The sequence below is a fragment of the Marmota marmota genome, unplaced genomic scaffold (assembly GCF_001458135.2).
Source record: "Marmota marmota marmota unplaced genomic scaffold, marMar, whole genome shotgun sequence".
Lineage (NCBI taxonomy): Eukaryota > Metazoa > Chordata > Mammalia > Rodentia > Sciuridae > Marmota > Marmota marmota.
The window spans coordinates 1,069,796-1,089,193 of NW_025999896.1; the positions used below are offsets into that span (position 1 = coordinate 1,069,796).

The window sequence follows — 19,398 nt, forward strand, 5'->3', positions numbered from 1 at the left end:
ATGTCCCCATTGCACTTTGGATATGGATATACATCTGTCTACTATACCAGCACTTCTCTAATGCTAAGCACACATAAGGCACCAGGGGTCTTGTTAAAATACAAATTGGGATTCAGGAGATCTGTGACAGGGCCTGAGATTCTGCATCCCTATCAAACTCCTAGAGGAGCTGTTGTTTCTGGTCAGTTGATCACATTTTGAGCAGTAAAGTACTTGAATTCTCTACCTGCACATTCTACAGACCCCTCAAGTTCAACTTGTTTCAGATCAGACTCAAAATCTTTCCTCTTCCACCAGGGTCCTCATCTTTGAATGACACCAATGCCCACCACCCAGTCATTCAAATTAGAAACGCGGAGTTGTCCTTGACTCTTCCCTCTCAAATCAGTCACCCAGTTCTGTTCATGAATATTTCTGCAAACCACTCCCCTGACCCACCTCATTCTCCCCAGTGACTGCTGGGGAGATGGCTGGACCTTGATGCAGGTCTTCATTATCTTCCTTTCTTAATTGCACAACAGTCCCCTAATAGGTCATCCTGCCTTTCAATTTGTCCCTCTCCATGTGTCCTCTCAGAGCTGCCAGTGTGAGCCTTTCAAACACACAAATCTGACCCTGTCACTCCTTTGGTGATTGTCTCATCTCCGGTGGCCCACAAACCCTCTGTGGCCTGGCCTCCACCCGCCTCGGCCTCCTTCTTCCCCGGCTCACACCAACTGTCCTGGCACCACTGCCTGTTCCAGCCCCTGCCCCTGCCCCTGCCCCTGCCCCTGCCCCATGCTCTTCTCACCCATTGGCTTTTGCCTATGCTCTCTGAGCTCTCCTGGGAGTGCTCACCTCTCTGCTTCTCTCACCACCCAATCAACCTGCTGCTCCCCCTGTATCCGCCAGATAAGGCTGGGCGTCCCCATCCTGCATTCCCTTAACACTCCTGCCACCTCTTTATAGTGCTCTGCACACCTTCCTAACAAATGGCTCCTGTGTCTCTGTGTCAGAGCAGGTGGCCTCCTGACTCTTCCATAACCCCCACAAGGACAGAAACAGAGGCTGACTCATCTTTGTCTTTAAGACTTAGCAGAGTGCCTGGCAGGACAGTGGCGAGGGGTGGGGGGGCTCAATATTTTGTTTCTTAATAAGAACTGAGTGCCTAATTACCAGTGAACTTTGGGAAAATCACACCATCTCTCAAGGCCCATGGTGCCTGGCTGTTGCCAGGAGGTTCAGTTTAAGTTCTAAGGCCTTTCTTCTGCGTAAGGCTCTGTGTTCCTAGGATCTTTATTCAGTGAGCATTTGTGTTGGACATCCTATCTCCACTTTGCCCTACTCATTCAATCCTCCCTGTCCCCTTCTTTCAGGTACACCTGCCGCACCCTTTTTGAGCGCCACAAGCTATTATTCAGTTTTCACATGTGTGCCAAAATTCTGGAGACTTCTGGCAAGCTCAATATGGATGAGTACAACTTCTTTCTGCGTGGGGGTGTGGTGAGTCGAGCAGAGGGCACATCTCAACATGGGTTGACCAAGGTTGGGGATGAGGGCAGGTGTGATGAGGACTCTGGACCCAGGGGGTCAGGCCCAAGCCTTTAGCATGTGAGCTGAGAAAAACCATGCCTGGAACAGGTGCCCAGTGAGTTCCCTGGGACTGTGGAGGTGACTTGTCATGCCCCCCTCTGACACATAGTACAGGCTGGGCCTTGGGGCACCTCTCACCTATGACCCACCTCTTCCTGTGATCTTGCCACTGTTTTGCTGCCTCTCTGTCCACTCCTTTCCCAGTCTTAATTCCATGGTCACTATCACAGTCTGTCCCTTGCAGTCATTTCCACCCTTTGTTCCTCTGTCTTTTGTCTTGTATATACTTGGCAAAACCACCACTCTGCTAGATCTAGCTCCTCTTCCCTCTCTGATCCTGTGTAGCTGAGGCAGCTGAGCATGACTGGAGAAAAGCACATCCACACTGACTAGATTCTCTTTAAATCCATGATCATGAGCTTCACATGGACATTTAAAGCTACCAGACAACCCTGCTGCCTTTCCCTCCCTCTAGGATAGCAGTTCATTTCTTTGGCCGCCTTCCCTTTATCTCTCAATTGGATTCTAGCCACAGCCTTCCAGCACCCTCTACTAAGCTCTCAAATCAGTAACTCCAGAGGGCTTTTTAAGGTGGGCACCACTGGAGAGGATTCCCCATCACTGATGTCTCCCACTGTCCAGCCCCTCACTCCAGATGCACAGGCTGCCTTGCCCTCCTCTATAGCTCTGTCATATCTGTGCCCTGGCTGTGCCCTCTGTGCTGGGAAACTATTCCTCCAGGTATTCACTTGGCCCTCTCTTACAAGCCTTACCTCAAGGAGGCCTTTGCACTTGTGTGAGTTCTCTCTCTCTTTAATCTCTTCTCTCATCTCTCNGGCCAACCTGGGCAACATAGCGAGACTCCATCTCAAAAAAAAAAAAAAAAATTGGTAAAAAGAGAGGTTGGGGATGTAGCTCAGTTGGTAGAGTGTTTTCCCCGCATGCACAAGGGCCTGGGTTCAGTCCCCAGCACCACCAAAAAACAATTGGTAAAATGAATGAATGTGTGAATGAACTGTGAAACAGTTTGTGCTTCTCAGTAGAGTAAGGCTCCAATTAAGGTTAATAAGGTTGAGGGCTGGGGATAGAGCTCAGTTGGTAGAATGCTTGCCTCACACCCACAAGGCCCTGGTTCAATAGCCAGCACCACCAAAAGGCGCAAAAAAAAAAAAAAAAAAACCCACCTTAATAAGTTTAATAAAGTTTGGCCGTTCATAACCCACTTGAATCAAATGTATGAAATATGATATGTCAAGAGCTATGTAATGTTTTGAACAACTAATAATAAAAAAATAAGATAAAATAAAGCCTTTTATAACAGAAAAAAAATAATAATAAAGTTTGGCCATCAAACCACCAGAGGGCACCAGCTTCTTAGAGTTCAATTGTGATAGCTGACAGTAGTGAGTCCTAACTGCAGCTGGTCCTATTTATTCCTGGATAAAGGAGAATTCCCATCCATCTTGGATTCATCTCCTCGTTCACTCTATTTCATGCAAGACCAGTTTTGGCTTTCTTACAAAGAAGGCGGAGAAGAAGGAGAAGAAGAGGAGGAGGAGGAAAGGGTGATGGAGGGGAGGGAAGAAAAAGGAAGAAAAAAAAAGAGAAATGGGAGAGAATAGTTAACTTCAAAATATACGTGATTTTTGATAGACAGCAATTGCACATTTTTCTACATTTTTATTGGTGCATTATAGTTGTGCATAATGAGATTTGTTGTTACATATTTGTACATGCATACAATATAACAATGTAATTTGGCCAATATCACTCCCCAGTACTTTCTATACCCTTTCCACCTCCCACCAGTTGGTCCATTTCCTCTACTGATCTCCATTTGATTTTTATGAGATCCACCCCCACCTTTCTTTTTCCCTTTTCCTTTCTAGCTTCTGCATATGAGAGAAAACATACAATCCTTGACCTTCTGAGTTTGACTTATTTTGTTTTTTAACCTGATGGTCTCTGGTTCCATCCATTTTTCTGCAACATAATTTCATTTTTATTTATGGCTGAATAAAATTCCACTGTGTATATATACCACATTTTCTTTATCCATTCATCTGTTGGTGGACATGTAGGCTAGTTCCATTGTTTGGTTATTGTGAATTGTGCTTCTATAAACATGGGTATGCATGTATCACTACAATATGATGACTTTAATTCTTCAGGGTAAATATTGAAACATGGAAAAACTGGGTCATATGGTGGTCCCATGCCTAGTCTCTCGAGGAGCCTCCATACTGATTTCCATAGGGGTTGTAGTAACTTACAGTCCCACCAATAGTATAAAAGTGTTTCTTTTTCTCTACATCTGTCTAGTATTTATTATTTGTATGCTTGATTGCTGTCATTCTGACTGATGTGAGATGAAATCTCAGTGTAGTTTTGATTTGGCGGTGTTGTGCATATTTATGGGGTACATTGTGATACTTCAATATGCATATATAGTATGTAAAGATCAGATCAGGGTAATTGGCATAGGCATCCCTTCAAACATTTATCATTTCTTTGTCTAGGAACATTCTAAATCAATAACTATTCTTTTGAGGAGTTCTCATCAATCTCTTCTGCCTCTCTCCTTCCCTTCAAGGTCCTGGATCGGGAGGGTCAAATGGATAACCCATGTACGAGCTGGCTCGCGGATGCCTACTGGGACAACATTACAGAGCTGGATAAACTGACCAACTTCCATGGACTCATGAATTCCTTTGAGCAGTATCCTCGGGACTGGCACCTGTGGTACACCAGTGCTACCCCAGAGAAAGCCATGCTGCCAGGTACCCAGGCCTCAGAACCTCCCCCTGCTTGCCATTCTCCTTCCCTCCATTCAGCCTTTGTTTGCCCTTCCCTTTATTCTTCCTCCCTCTCCCCAGCTCCCCTCCACTGGCTGCTCTCCCCACAGGTGCCTCTTTGTTTCCATTCTGGGTCCTTTCAGACTCTCTCCCTCTGCATTTATTTTCCTCATCCCCAGGTGAATGGGAAAATGCCTGCAATGAGATGCAACGCATGCTGATTGTTCGCTCCCTGCGCCAGGACCGGGTGGCATTCTGTGTCACTTCTTTCATCGTCTCCAATCTTGGCTCCCGCTTCATTGAGCCACCTGTGCTAAACATGAAGTTGGTCAGTGGCTCTGCCTCCTGTGCTCTGTTGTGGTCTCCTCAAGCTCGCTGTCTTGCCTCAGCTCTGGGGCTTTCTGCCTGAGGCTATCCTTGTGCTTCTAGGTGATGGAAGATTCAACTCCGCGATCCCCACTGGTCTTTATCCTGTCCCCGGGAGTGGACCCCACGAGTGCCCTGCTCCAGCTGGCAGAGCACACAGGCATGGCCCAGCGCTTCCATGCCTTATCTCTGGGCCAGGGCCAGGCCCCTATTGCTGCTCGGCTCCTCCGAGATGGTGTGATTCAGGGTCAGTGTCCATGCCTTCTTTCACACTCATACTCAGCCCTGGTCCTCTGACTCCAATCATAGTACTATGACTCTAATAGCTCCCACTTTTCCAGAAGGCCCCAGGAGTGGCAGACTTGAGTATTGGACACCACCCCCACTGCCACCAGGTGGAAAGAATAAGGAATGTTTCCCTCTGACACCAGCATCTCCTTACAGGACATTGGGTGTTCCTGGCAAACTGCCACCTGTCATTGTCTTGGATGCCTAATCTGGACAAACTGGTGGAACAGCTGCAGGTGGAGGACCCTCACCCTTCCTTCCGTCTCTGGCTCAGCTCTAGTCCCCACCCAGATTTCCCTATCTCAATCCTGCAGGCCAGCATCAAGATGACCACAGAGCCACCAAAGGTATGGGTGGCTATCGAGGACTGGCATCAACAGAGTCATCTGGTCTGCATTTCCTCTTGATGGCATCAGAGAGAGGTCTTAACTATAATAACAACATAACTTTGTTTGATTTTATTGTCCTCTAAAAACATTGAGTCTCTCTTCTTTGTGCCAAACTCCTAGAACATAATAGTAACATCTAACATTTCTTGAGTGATTATTATGTGCCAAGCAGTTTTCTAAATTCTTTTCATTTGTTAACTCATTTAATACACATATACACATACAACATCATGTAAGAACTGTCACCCCCAATTTACAGATAGGAAACTGAAGCACAGGAAAATGTGAGTGAGTATTCCAGAGTCAGAATATGGGTAGTTGTGCTCCCAAATTCTTTTTGTGGGGAGTGGGGTACTGGGGATTGAACTCAGAGGCATTTACCACTAAGTTATACTCCCAGCCCTCCCTCTCTTTTATATTTTGAGACAGGGTCTCCCTAAGTTGCCCAAGTTGGCCTAGAACTTGTGGTCCTCCTGCCTCAGCCTCCCAAGTAGCTGGGATTACCGGCATGGGTGTCTGTGCCCAGCATAGTTTCTTTGTGTGTGTGTGTGTGTGTGTGTGTGTGTGTGTGTGTGTGTGTGGCAGGGGGTGATAGAGATTGTACCAGGGGTTCCTTTTTATTTATTGTTTATTTTGAGATAGGATCTCGCTAATTTACCAAGGCAAACTTGTGATTGTGATCTTCCTGAGTTCTGGAATTGCAGGAGTAAGCCACCATGCCCAGCCCAATTCATTGCTTCAAATTGCAGAAACTTCCTGTTTCCCAACATTTCCTTACATTCCCTTCCTAAAGTCACACTTCCTGGACTCCTAGTCTCGATCTCCTTCCTTCTAATGCTCTAAAAAGTTCTATCTCCAATATTACAAGCTCACCATTGAAATGCAATGATACTTATCTTTTAAAATCTGCTCATGTCATTACACCCCACCCACATAACCCCTAGTAAGTTATTTTGGTAGCTTTTTATTGCTCTTCCTTGAGTTCAAAAATCACACCATATGAAAAGCACAGGGATCTGCTTGTCAGTTACCTACAAAGAAGTACTCTGAACACATTTCACACATTTATCATTCTAACCCTCCTTGCCCACCCTGGGGTAGTTGACACAGTTGACTGTCCCTGGCTTCTCTGACACAACACTACTGTTTCTCCATCTGTCTGTTGACACATCATTTATTACTTCTGTTTCCTTTTCCTCTTTGCCTGTGGTCCTATCTCGGGACATAGTCCTTGATTCCTGACTTCTCTCATTCTATATTTCCTCTTTTCACAAGTTCATGGAGAAGTTGTCGTTTTTGTGATTTCAACTCTTAATTCTTGTCTCTGGCTCCAATGCCAAGCTCAGTTCTAGATCTGAATTGCCATCCAATTACAAAACGTTTTATCTTGTCACACCAGGCCCATAAACCTCACCCTCTTAAACAGAAGATATCAGCTCCTTCAGTATCGTTTACCTTCTCTTCCCATTTTTGTTACTGGCACTACTATTTTAAAAAATAATAATAATATGTAAAAAATTTTTGCCTTTATTTTTTCTGCCAATAAAAGTATTCTGTGCCCCTTCTCCTTTTGGACTGGTGATTGAACCCAGCAGTGCTATACTACTAGGTGAAATCCCCAGCCCTATTTATTTATTTGGGTACTAAGGATAGACGACAGGGGCTCTTGATCACTGAGCCACATCAACCCCATTTTGTATTTTTCTTAGAGACAGGGTCTCACTGAGTTGCTTAGCCCCTCATTTTTGCTGAGGCTGACTTTGAACTCACAATCTTCCTGCCTCAGCCTCCTAAGCTGCTGGGATTACAAGCATGCATCATTACACCCTTATTTTTTACTTTGAGACAGGGTCTCACTAAGTTGCTTAGGGCCTTGCTCATTTGCTGAGGTTGGCCTTGAACTTGTGATCCTCCTGCCTCAGCCTCAGTCTCAGCCTCAGCAACTTCTGAGGCCCTAAACAACTTAACGAGAACCTGGCTCAAAATAAAAAGAGCTAGGGACATAGCTCAGTGGTAAAGCACTCATGAGTTCAATCCCAGTACAAAAAACACAAACAAACAAAAAAATCAGGTCAAATAGTCCAGAAATTAGTCACCAACATAACAGAATATTTTGCAACACACACACATTTTTCAGTTTTGGGGATGAAACCCAGGGCCTCAGTTATGTTAAGCAGAAGCTCTGCCACGGAGCTACATCCCCAGCTCCTTCTCTTTTAAGAATCCATTTATTTTCTTTTTTAATTTTAGAATCTTTTTTGGTCTTCTAAGAGAAATGTGCATCCTGTGATGAGCAGAGGTGTGTAAATTTGGAGGAAGTGATGCTTAGGAGTGCTTAATAAAAGTGAAAGGCAATGATGAGTCTGAAGGAGAATCTAAGAAGAGGGAGACAGAATGGCTCTGCAATGAGGAGGATCCAGTGGAGAGCAGGTCCTTAGTCCTGGTTGGGTCCAAGAGAGCTTTTTCTGCTGCAGATGCGGGACTTCCCCATGATCCACCAAACCATCAATGAGAGCAGAAAGTTCAGGGTTTACTTGGTAAAATTGAATTTCTTTTGGGAGCTGACAGATATTCATCAGTTTAATATTTTTAAATAGAAAAGTCACACGTTATTCCAGAAAAACTGTAAGAATAAGAATAGTACAAGGACACACCCACTTATGTTACACAGATTCATCTGTTAACTTCTTGCCCCATTTGCTATATCATTGATAAATCCCTCCCTCCCTCTCTCTCTCTACCTCTCAGCAGGGGCAGCCATGCACACATGCATGTAAGCACATGCACACACACAGACTTTTTGTCTGAACCATGTTAGAGTATATTACATATATCATAATTCTTTACCACTAAATACTTTACTGTATTTCAGTGTGAAGAATCCAATCCTAAGAACAGGATGTTGTACATAATTGCAATGTGCTCAGCTTCTTCAATAAATTTAACACCAATACTATATTTTTATTTAACCTATTCTACATATTCCAATCTTGTGAAATAAACCAATAATGTCCTTGATAATCCACCACCTACACACACACTACCTACCACAATCACCACTAAATCCATCCTAAGACCAGATATCCCAATTTTGTCCTTTGAAGAAGGCCAATTTTTGCATTAGGAAATACAAAGGCAGTCCAGATAGTTAAGGGTACAGAGGTTCATCTGAGTTTTATTTTAAATAAGAAAGTCCCTAAAGCTGGGCTTGGTGCTGTATGCCTGTAATTTCAGCTATTCCAGAGACTGAGGTAGGAGGATTGCAAGCTCAAGGCCAGCCTGGGCAACTTAGCAAGACCCTGTCTCAAAATAAAAAGCAAAAAGGACTTGGGCATGTAGCTCAATGGTAGAGCATTTGTCTAGCATGTGCAAGGCTCTGTGTTAAATCCCCAGCAACACACACACACAAACACATGTCCCTACAAGCACAGCCAGTTGCCAGTGTAAGGTATGGTTCTAGAGCATATTCTTGGATTACTTCCTTTTATCTAGTGTTTTTATTAGATATTAAGTAAGTCATATTTATATCTGCTTAACACAAATATTTACAAGATATATACAGGATATAAGGATCATGATTCAAGAATACCTGTGTGTCCACCAATCTTCTTTTTTCAGTGTTAGGCTTTGAACCCAGGGTCTTGCACATGTTAAGTATAGGCTCTACCATTGAGCTACATCCTCAGTCTTGAAATTTTATTTTGTTTCCACATGGATAACCAGTACCATTTATTGAATAGTTCACAATTATCTTTCTGATCCATAATGACTGCTCAGCCTTAAATCATGCTTTCATATATGTATGGGTTTTTGGGTCCTTTTTTCTATTCATTGGTCAAGTTTTTTTTTTTTATCCTTGGATCAATACTTATAGATTTATTCACTATATAGATTTATAATGATTCTCAATAACTGGTAAGGCAAATTCTCTAAACTTACTGTTCTTCAGGGTATTCTCAGCCTTTTATTCTCCAATATAAAGTTTAGAATTAGCTTGTCAAATTCCCCCAAAAAAGATTTATTGAATAATTTTGGGGAAAATTAACATCTTTAGAACAGTGAACCTAATCCATGAATATAGTATATTTTGCCATTTTTTTAAACATATTTATTTATTTATTTAGTTAGTTAGTTATTGGCAGACACAACATCTTTGTTGGTATGTGGTGCTGAGGATCGAACCCGGGCCGCACGCATGCCAGACGAGCGTGCTACCACTTGAGCCACATCCCCAGCCCCATATTTTGCCATTTTTTAATGTCAATAACATTTTGTAATTTTCTCCATAAGTATTTGTATATTTTAATTAGATTTGTTTCTAGTTACTTTACATATTTTGATGACATTGTAAATAGCATTTTTAAAAATCACATTTTTGTTATTGCTATCCAGTATTCTCCCTTCAAGTTTCTCATTGCTCTATCCTATTGATCATAGATAAGTTTTCTTTAAGTGACAGGGATGTAGCCAAAGGGATGTGCTTAGCATGCATGAGGACCTGGGTTCAATCCCCAGCACCAAGAAAACCATTCTTTAACATATCACTCATCCAGCTAGGTACGATGGTGGTGTCTGCCTGTAATCATAGTGACTCAGGAGGCTAAGGCAGAAGGTTAGCAAGTTCAAGGCCAGCCTGGGCAACCTAGTAAGACCTGTCTCAAAAAGGGCTTGGGATGTAGCTCAATGGTAGAGTGCTCCTGGGTTAAATCAATCCCAGTACCACAGGGGAAAATAAATCCTACTCAAGATAGAGTGTGGCTCCATGATGCCTAGAAAATCAAGTCCAAATGGCTCAAATGATCATTCTTCATAACATGGTCCTTCTTTCCCCACCTATGCATCTGCATTTGACTTCATCCTCTCACTTAGTTTCTTCTTTGGGCCTTTTTCCCTTTGATTCCTTCTATCTTCAAGGAACCAAGATCCTCCTCTCAAGTCTAATCATAATCATATCCTACTCATTTGTAAGATGTAGTTCAATTCCTAACTTATTCAAGGAGCTTGCTAAATCCAATCACACAGAATGTTCCTCCTTAATCATACTGATGATATACAATGTCCTTTTAAATCTATAGTGAACCTTTGCACTTAATTCTGCACATTTTTGTCAATTAGCAAGTTACATGGGATTATGGGTGTAGCTCTGGGGTAATGTGCTTGCCTGGCATATGCAAGATCTTGATTTTAGGGCTGGGGATATAGCTCAGTTGGTAGAGTGCTTGCCTTGAATGCACAAGGCCCTGGGAACCACTAAAAACAACAACAACAACTTGATTTCAGCCCCCATCACTGAAAAGCAAAGCAAAACAAAAACCATCACCACCACCACCACCAACAATAAACAGTTGAACTGGATGTGGTGGGACACACCTGTAACCTCAGTGACTCAGGACCCTGATGCAGGAGCATCACAAGTTTGAAGCCATCCTTAGCAACTTAGTGAGAACCTGTCTTAAATAATAAATAGAAAAGGACTGGGGATGTGGCTAGTGGTAAAGCACCCCTGGGTGGTTCAATCCCCAAGTACAAAACAAAAACAAAACATAACAAAGTTGCATGTATTTGTCTTTGCTTTTGTTCATATTTCCTGACACTCCCAAATTGAGTTGGTTGATCTATCCTTGAGAACACCATGGCTGAGAGTATCAAATGTAGAGGATCAAATGTACAAGCCACTGACCTATACAGGGCCCATGTGTGAATCAGGTAGAAAAAGGTACTTAATTTTGTAAATGGGTGCACATGTTGGCATGCAGATCAAGGGTTAGATTTTAAACTCCATTCACCTCTTAAACCAGTGCCTCTGTGCAGTGAACAACCTCCACAACTGTACACGGTTGTGCTAGTGGCCAGACTAGGCATGAAATATGTCACCTTACCTCTGTATTTCATTGCTCCTAGGGACTAAAGGCCAACATGACACGTCTTTACCACCTGGTATCGGAACCACAGTTTTCCCACTGCACCAAACCTGCCAAATATAAGAAGTTGCTATTTGCACTCTGCTTCTTCCACTCTGTATTACTTGAACGCAAAAAGTTCCTGCAGCTTGGCTGGAACATTATCTATGGCTTCAATGACTCTGATTTTGAGGTTTGTGCTAGCCAGGGGTCCCACATCCCAGTCTTCTTTCCTTATATTTCCTGCCCCATGGCAGCCTTTTGGGAATATTGGCTGACAGAAAGCCTGTGTTAAAAGCCCCTTTAGGAGAGATCCTGTCATAACTGTATGTGGGGCTGGGGTTGGGACAATGCACAGGTGTCAGAGAACCTGCTGAGTCTCTATCTGGATGAGTATGAGGATACACCCTGGGATGCACTGAAGTACCTCATCGCTGGTGTCAACTATGGTGGACATGTCACAGATGACTGGGACCGGCGCCTGCTTACAACCTACATCAATGACTATTTCTGTGACCAGTCTCTATCAACTCCATTCTACCGGTAAGGGGAAGGTGACATTGAGCAGGGGACAAAAGGACACGGACCAAGTGGCAAGGATTGGGGGCAGGGGAAGTGTTTGAGCAGATAGCATGAGATTGAGAGAAGACCGAGTTTGTAGGTCTGGGAGGGGCAACAAGAGCCAGGAACTGGACAAACAGGACATGCACAGGGACTGGGGTCTTGGTCTGGCATAGAAACCCAAGTTCTGGTGACATGGTGACAATGATGCTGTGGCTCCCCAGGTTGTCAGTCCTAGAGACTTATTTCATTCCAAAAGATGGAACACTCGCCTCTTACAAGGAATACATCAGCTTGTTACCTAGCATGGACCCTCCCGAGGCCTTTGGCCAGCACCCCAATGCTGATGTGGCCTCCCAGATCACAGAAGCAAGAACCCTCTTTGAGACTCTGCTTTCTCTGCAACCCCAAATCACACCCATCAGTGCTGGTGGCCAGACCCGGGAAGAGAAGGTAGGATCAGGCAGACCCCTGGCGGGGAGTGTTGAGGAGGAAAGGCTGTGCTGAGCTCATGCTTCCTCAGGTCCTTGAGTTGGCTACTGATGTGAAACAAAAGATCCCCGAGATGATTGACTATGAGGGGACCCGAAAACTGCTGGCTCTCGACCCCTCCCCACTCAATGTGGTCCTTCTGCAGGAGATTCAGAGATACAACAAACTCATGGAGACCATCCTGTAATATGGAGAGGGGCTCTGTGGAATGGGAGAAGGGGAAGGGAAAGGCCTTCACCTCCTGGCTGGGTATGGCTCTCCCATGCCCAGCCAAAGTTCAAATACTCACCTACTTCATCCTGCTTAGGTTCTCACTGACAGACCTAGAGAAGGGCATCCAGGGCCTCATCGTCATGTCAACAAGCCTGGAAGAGATTTTCAATTGCATTTTTGATGCCCACGTTCCTCCGCTCTGGGGAAAGGCAAGATTATACTACTGTTGATTAAACCTGTGCTAACCAATGAGCTCTCCTCTCACCACACCCCCATCTTCTGATTCTAGGGAGGGCCAGAATTTGAGGTTGCATTGTGGCTCTACCATTCACTGACTGTGAGACTCTGCACAATTTATTAACTTACAAACTTACTCAGAGAAAGTTACTAACCTCTCCAAGTATGTTTCAGAGATTTCCAGTACTGTGCATAATAGTCAATAGGTACTTTATTAATAGTACAGATTGAGAAATCTGAAATGTTCCAAAAATCTGGAACTTTTTAAGTGCCAATATGATGCTTGAAAAGTTTGATTTTGGATTTTCAGACTAATGATACTCAGCTGGTAAAGTCTGTCAAATATTCCCCAATCCAAAACAACATTCCCCGGGGCTGGAGATGTGGCTCAAGCGGTAGCGCGCTCGCCTGGCATGCGTGTGGCCCGGGTTCGAGCCTCAGCACCATATACAAACAAAGATGTTGTGTCCGCGGAGAACTAAAAAATAAATATTAAAAATTTTCTCTCTAAAAAAAACAAAAACAACATTCTCCAAAATCTGGAACAATTCTGGCCCCAAGCATTTCAGATAAGGGATGCTCAACCTGTATTGAGGTCACTGTTATTAATTGTTGTCATTTTCTGTTTCTTTCTTGGGAATTGGCTTTTGGAGAGTTGTTGCCCAACTGTTTTGGAGAGTTTTTGGTTGAAGAGCAGGGGCTGACACCACATCGTCTTCCCATAGCTGCTCAGGTGCTCAAATAAAGTTCTGAATGTATGATGGAATGAATGAGCACAGGCACTGCCTCCTCCCCCAGGCATATCCCTCACAAAAGCCACTGGCTTCATGGACCCGGGACCTGGCCATGCGTGTGGAACAGTTTGAGCTGTGGGCTAGCCGGGCACAGCCTCCTGTGATCTTCTGGCTCTCTAGTTTCACCTTTCCCACTGGGTTCCTTACTGCTGTGCTGCAGTCATCAGCTCGCCAAAACAATGTGAGCAATGTGGAAAGAGGGAAGTGGGAGGGATGTTGGGGGATATGTATTTACTCTCCTCTCTGGGCCTCCCTTATTCTCACCTTCAACCCTCAGATTTCAGTGGACAGTCTCTCCTGGGAATTTATTGTTTCCACAGTGGATGACAGCAACCTAGTGTATCCACCCAAGGTGGGAATTGGATAAGCTTTGGGCTCTGAGAAAAAGGGGATTTGGTGGAGGAGAGTGGTGGGAGCAAAAGTGAAAAGTTCATCAGAACAGAAGGGAGGACAGAGTTAGGTCAAGGGTGCTGGCAACTTAGGGTCTAAATTTCCTCCTACCTACCCCCACCTTTCTGTAGGATGGTGTCTGGGTTCGGGGCCTATACCTAGAGGGTGCCGGCTGGGACCGGAAGAACTCCTGCTTAGTGGAAGCAGAGCCCATGCAGCTGGTCTGTCTTATGCCTACGATCCACTTCCGACCTGCAGAGAGCCGAAAGAAGAGTGCCAAGGGTGGGACAGCTTCCTGAGGCCTGCCTACCCCATTCCTTGTCTGGACCCTAATCCATCCCCGGCTCCAGTCCTCAGTTTCTCTTCCAGGGGCTTCAGGGATCTGATTGCTTTTCCTTTTTTTTTTTTTCCTCAGGCATGTATTCTTGTCCGTGCTATTACTATCCCAATCGGGCAGGCAGTGCTGACAGAGCTTCCTTTGTTATTGGCATCGACCTAAGGTCTGGGGCTATGACATCTGATCACTGGATTAAGAGGGGAACTGCTCTACTCATGAGCCTGGACAACTGAGGCGGCTTCCTTTTCTTCCTGGCTTGAGAGTGGGTTGGGGACTCTGGAAGCCAAGATCATTGGCTTTGGCTGAATCTGGCGTGTTATGGGGCCCTGGAGATAACTACTCATTCTAGCCATAAAGGAAGGAGGATGAGTTGTATTGGAGCTATGTGCAGTAAAACAGCACAAGCCCTAAGTGTCTTAATGGAATGCTGGTGATTTAGGGAGTAAGGCCGGCCTTATTCCGGGGTTCTAAAGCAGACAGGAGTTACTATGTGTGTGTGGTGCTGGGGATTGAATACAGGACCTCGTGCTTGCGAGGCAAGTACTCTACCTACTGAGCTATACCCGCAGCCCAAGACAGGGATGACTTGTGAGCTCCTACTGTAAGGGGAAAGGAGCAAAGGAAGTGGGGAGGCCTGGAGAGGAAAGGAGGAGTGGCTTTGAACCAATGAGCAGAGCGGTGGAGCCTAAAGAGGGTGTGGCCTAAACTTCCGGGCCGGACACAAGAGGGGGCGGGGCTTACATTGGAAGGGCGCGGGATCCAAATGGAATTGGGGTTTATCAGGCAGGGATCCTGGGTGGGCCCGATAAACTGCATCCTGAACCCCGCGCCCTGCCCCCGGTATTCTACCCAGCACTGGCGTTGGGCGAGCAGGGCCCGCTGAAGGCGGGGCGAAGCCGAAGAGAAGGACTTCAGCGCAAGGAGGGGCGGGACCACAAGAAGGGGGCGGGGCTNAAAACACTAGATAAAAGGAAGTAATCCAAGAATATGCTCTAGAACCATACCTTACACTGGCAACTGGCTGTGCTTGTAGGGACATGTGTTTGTGTTGGAAAATCCAACTGCGCCACGGGGCGGAGCGGCCCCCCCAGCCCCGGCCTGGGAGAGGGGGGGCCCGCTCGACCCTCGGGAGACCTTGGGGACCCTAATCACCTGGGACCCCCCCAGAACCAGGTAACGGGGAACTGCGAGGGCGTCTGGAAAGAGGGAAACCATCTCTGTACAAGGTGGGCGGGACGTGAGAGTCGCAAGAGGGTTAGAGCTTGGGATGGACGTTTGAGTCTCTGAAAAGGCTCTGGGAAGACCACCGGGGCGCAGGACATCCGGGTTCCCCTGAAAAGAGTGAGGCGGGTTGGGGAAGAACTGGGAGGCGGATATCTTGGGTTCCAGATGTCAAGATGAGCCAGAAAGGATTTCCAGTCTCCCCTTGGGCTGGGATTTCCCCTTCCCGACACTGGGGTGGGGCGCGGCAGTCGTAATTGAAGGGCTAAACTAAAGGGCAGAGTTTGCAGTCAGGTCAATGCGATGGCCTATTGAGGTCAGATGTGGCCCTCCAGTCCTGTGACCATTTCGAGTCTCCCCCCAGTTCTTCCCACAGGTGGGGTATATAGTCGCGGCCCTCACCTTCCTACCAGGAACCCGGAGAGCCCCAGCGGTAGCCTTCCCCCCACTCCGCTGAACCTCCTTTCACACTCGGCTTCTCTTGCTCGCCTTCTCACTCCCCCCTAACCACCCCCCCGCCGCCCCGCGTCCTGCCCCTACTCTGCGGTCTTCGGTTTCCTAGCCCTCTCCCGGGTCGGGCCCATCTCAGTGCTGAACCTTTGCAGCATAGCCACGAGATGGCGAGGACGAGACACAGAAGTCCAGAACTGAAGGGCATGCAGGTGGGGGATGTGACCCTGAAAGCACTGAAGCACCCCGCCTCGGCCTGAGGGAAAGATGGGCTGAGACTTCCTGTCATCTAGGACCCCTCACAGGAAATTATGGGTGGGAGAGCACTGGGCTTAGGGTGGGGAGGGGGCGGGGGACTCTGTTTCAGCCTGGTTGAAACTGATTTAGTGGGGTGGGGAGGGGTACGCGGATTGGTTATGAAGCAACGCCATTCGCTTTCCTGTCTGCTGTGGCGTGTGGCTGTGTCTTGGGGTGGGGGCTGAAGAGAGCAGGGAGACTGTGGGGAAAGTCGAGGGCAGAACGTCTAGTTCCCGGGCACGGAGAACCCTGGGAAGATAGAAGGGAAGCTGCCAGATGCGGCGCGGCAGAAATGGACAAGGTGGTTTAAGGGAGGGAGGCGGAACCCTAGTCACTGATCTTAATTCGGCTCCCAGTCCCTTCCCGAGATTGCTTGCCCTGTTGCCAGAGTAACTGGAGAGCGAGACTCTGCAGCCAGATTCCCTAACTCTCTCTGCCCAATCCGCTGCAGCGGACGTGGTTGACGTCACGGCTCTAGGAGCCAATGGGGAGCGGGCATTATGGAACGACCGGAAGAGGGAGAGGGGGAAAAGGTGGTGGAAGGGAGGAGGTAGCTGCTCAGGATCTGCACGTGCACTCCCACACGCTCGCGCCCACCCCTCCCTCCGCCGCACGCGCCCGAACACCCCCTTGCGCCTGCGCGGGAGTCGGGCACTCCCCCTCCTACTGGTTTTGAGTGTTTGCAAAGTACTCTCTTCAGTTCCTTCTGACCCAGACGTTTGAGTCGGCCTGCACTCTTTTGCCGGGTCTCCACTGTTAATGCCCATCTTCGCATCGGAGGGCCAGCTACCTGTTTCCCACTACCCCCCCACCAGCTGGCGCCCCACACTCCCAGGTGGGCTGGGCGGAGCTGTGGTTTCCGGCCCCACATGCTGAGTCGCTGCCTTCCCGGGCTCTGGCTTAGGTTGCCTCCCCAAAAGAAAAGGAGCATGTACAGCGCCCCTTCCAGAGGCTTTTCCTTCCCAGGCCAGCTGTTGTTGGCGAAGGAAGGCGCTGCGGGAAGCCCCGTACGACCCAGGTGACGCTTCTCAAGCCGTCACGCCCATTCTTCGCGTGAATTCCTGCTCTTTGATGTGCCCCAAACCCCTCCCAATCCCTAACGTTTCCTCTTCACCCTCCCTAGTGTTCTTTGCACCTCTCTTGGCCCCTTTCGAACTGTCTGTCCCCGTATCCACTCGTCCTTTTCTGCTTCCCAGGGTTATATAACTCTTCCTCTCGCCGTGTCCTGATTTCAACTCCACTGACTCCGCCCTGGAACTGTACGGGAGGGGAGGGAGAGTTAGGGACCCAGACAGATTCCGACCGGCTGGGGCACAGGGGATCCCGCAGATAGGAGACGGAGCCCCGTGGGACCAGGCGCTTCGTCCCCCGCCTCCCGCCCCCACCAGAGATCTCGCCCTGGAGAAGGCACAGTATCCGAGGGGCGTGTCGTGACTCCCGTCAGAAATGTGGGTTGGGAGGTCAGGGCTGGAGGCGGAGAAGAGGAGGCAAGCGAGAAGCCCAAATCCCTAGGATTGGAGTCGTATTGGGGCCAAAAGAGATAAAGGCAGAACGCCTGGGTTCTTAGTCGGCTTTTCGGGTTCCCAGAATTCCTAAAGCTTTTTCCCAGGAAGCTTAGTCAGCGCCACCCCACCACCCCCATAGGGGTCAAAGGTCTGTGTTAGAGGTGGCCTAGGATGATGTCACCAGTGCACGTGCCCCGGGATGGTTGCCAGGCAATGAGGCCTCTTCCCCCTTCCATACCCTCCCACCTCTAACCTGAATCCAATCCCGGTCCCATGCCATCTCTTTCCCCTCTCCTTTCCCCTGGCCTTAGCATCCTGCAGGTGGGAAACCCTGGCATGGAGTTTTATGAGGGGGAGGGGCACGGGTGTGGTGTAGTTGAAAGACTTTGCCCCTAGTCTGGACTGAGAGAACCTTGGGTCACTTTCCCCTAGATTGACACCGGAGAGTTTCCTCTCCGGGTCCCTCCCTCCTTGAAAGAGCTTCCTACAAGCCTTTATACTTTTCCACCTGCTGCATGGCCCAGATTCCTGTTGCCCCCTTCCCTGTCTAGAGTTGAAGTGGGAGTGGTTGCAAGACATCTGCTCCTAGGAGAAGAGTTGTATGTGTGGGGATACACACCAGCTCATCTCTGACGTCCCCTTAACTGATGGCTCAATCCACTCCCCAAACTGAGAAAGGGTCAAAAATAGGTTTTTATTCTGTGTAGGCAGATGGATCAGTTTTGAGGCATCCCACTTGGAGAAGAGGGACTCAGTGATAACTATGGCTGCCCTTCTCTGTTAAGTCCTGGGTTTGGTGGTGGTATTGGAAAAAAATAAGTATTTGTTTCCATGTGCCTTAGAGTTTGGACTCTTAGGACAGACCTGGATTCTAATCCCAATTCTTAGTGGCCATTGAGACTTGGAAAGGTCACAACCTACCAGAGCCCCAAATTCTTAATCTAGGAAATTTCAATATTAATACCCACCTCCCAGGCAGATGGGAGGGAAAAGATAATTTATACAAAGCACTTAGCACAGTGCCTGGCTCCGAATGAACATTGAATGAATGCTTGTTATGAAATACTTATTATTAAATAGTGTTAGTTGTTATTTTTATTATATTTGGTGGGCCTTCTCTAAACTAGCCATGACCTTAGGAGTTAGTTAGGGAGGAGTGGAGAGTTTGTGTAATCGTGTGTGTTTGTGTGTGTGTGTGTGATGGGGTGGGGTGCTGTGCTGGGGATTTGCTTTGCCTGTTCTGTGCACTTTATTTGATGAGGGCTTTAGTAAGACATGTATTCTTTCTTTAGTATTATAATTTTTTTCCCCTTTTGGAGAAGAAATAGCTAAGACTATTCCTTTGACTGTGAAAATAAAATAATCGTGCTGTGGTTGGTGATTTTGAAGCAAGACCCCAGTCTCCCCCCACCCCCCATGTTGTTATCTGGAGCTTTTCATTTTGCAAAGGGACTCCACAGTTTCCCTAGCAGGGACTGGGCTAGGCTGAGGGGTGTGTAAAAGGTTGGAGTGGGTGGGTGGAGAGAGACTTGTGCTGGGGGCTGGGGGTGCTGGTAGTTAAAGGAAGAGACCGGAAGGGAGGAGGAGGGAG

At 47.2% G+C, this 19,398-nt stretch overlaps 1 protein-coding gene across 3 annotated transcripts in view; it reads left to right on the forward strand.

Annotated features, from left to right (window-relative positions):
* Dnah2 (dynein axonemal heavy chain 2) overlaps positions 1-14,804 on the forward strand; it is a 104,532-nt gene extending 89,728 nt beyond the window's left edge. For 2 of the 3 annotated variants that reach the window (XM_048798000.1, XM_048798001.1), the window contains exons 75-88: positions 1,356-1,482; positions 4,166-4,352; positions 4,547-4,695; positions 4,797-4,980; positions 5,178-5,368; positions 11,312-11,503; positions 11,669-11,853; positions 12,096-12,324; positions 12,395-12,546; positions 12,671-12,785; positions 13,612-13,788; positions 13,885-13,959; positions 14,129-14,279; positions 14,413-14,804. In XM_048798000.1, the coding sequence (XP_048653957.1) occupies positions 1,356-1,482; positions 4,166-4,352; positions 4,547-4,695; positions 4,797-4,980; positions 5,178-5,368; positions 11,312-11,503; positions 11,669-11,853; positions 12,096-12,324; positions 12,395-12,546; positions 12,671-12,785; positions 13,612-13,788; positions 13,885-13,959; positions 14,129-14,279; positions 14,413-14,567 (2,269 nt within the window). In that variant the 3' untranslated portion in view covers positions 14,568-14,804. The remainder of the gene's footprint in view (positions 1-1,355; positions 1,483-4,165; positions 4,353-4,546; positions 4,696-4,796; positions 4,981-5,177; positions 5,369-11,311; positions 11,504-11,668; positions 11,854-12,095; positions 12,325-12,394; positions 12,547-12,670; positions 12,786-13,611; positions 13,789-13,884; positions 13,960-14,128; positions 14,280-14,412) is intronic. The other variant, XM_048798003.1, reaches the window with a different exon arrangement.
* Positions 14,805-19,398: the final 4,594 nt, after the last annotated feature.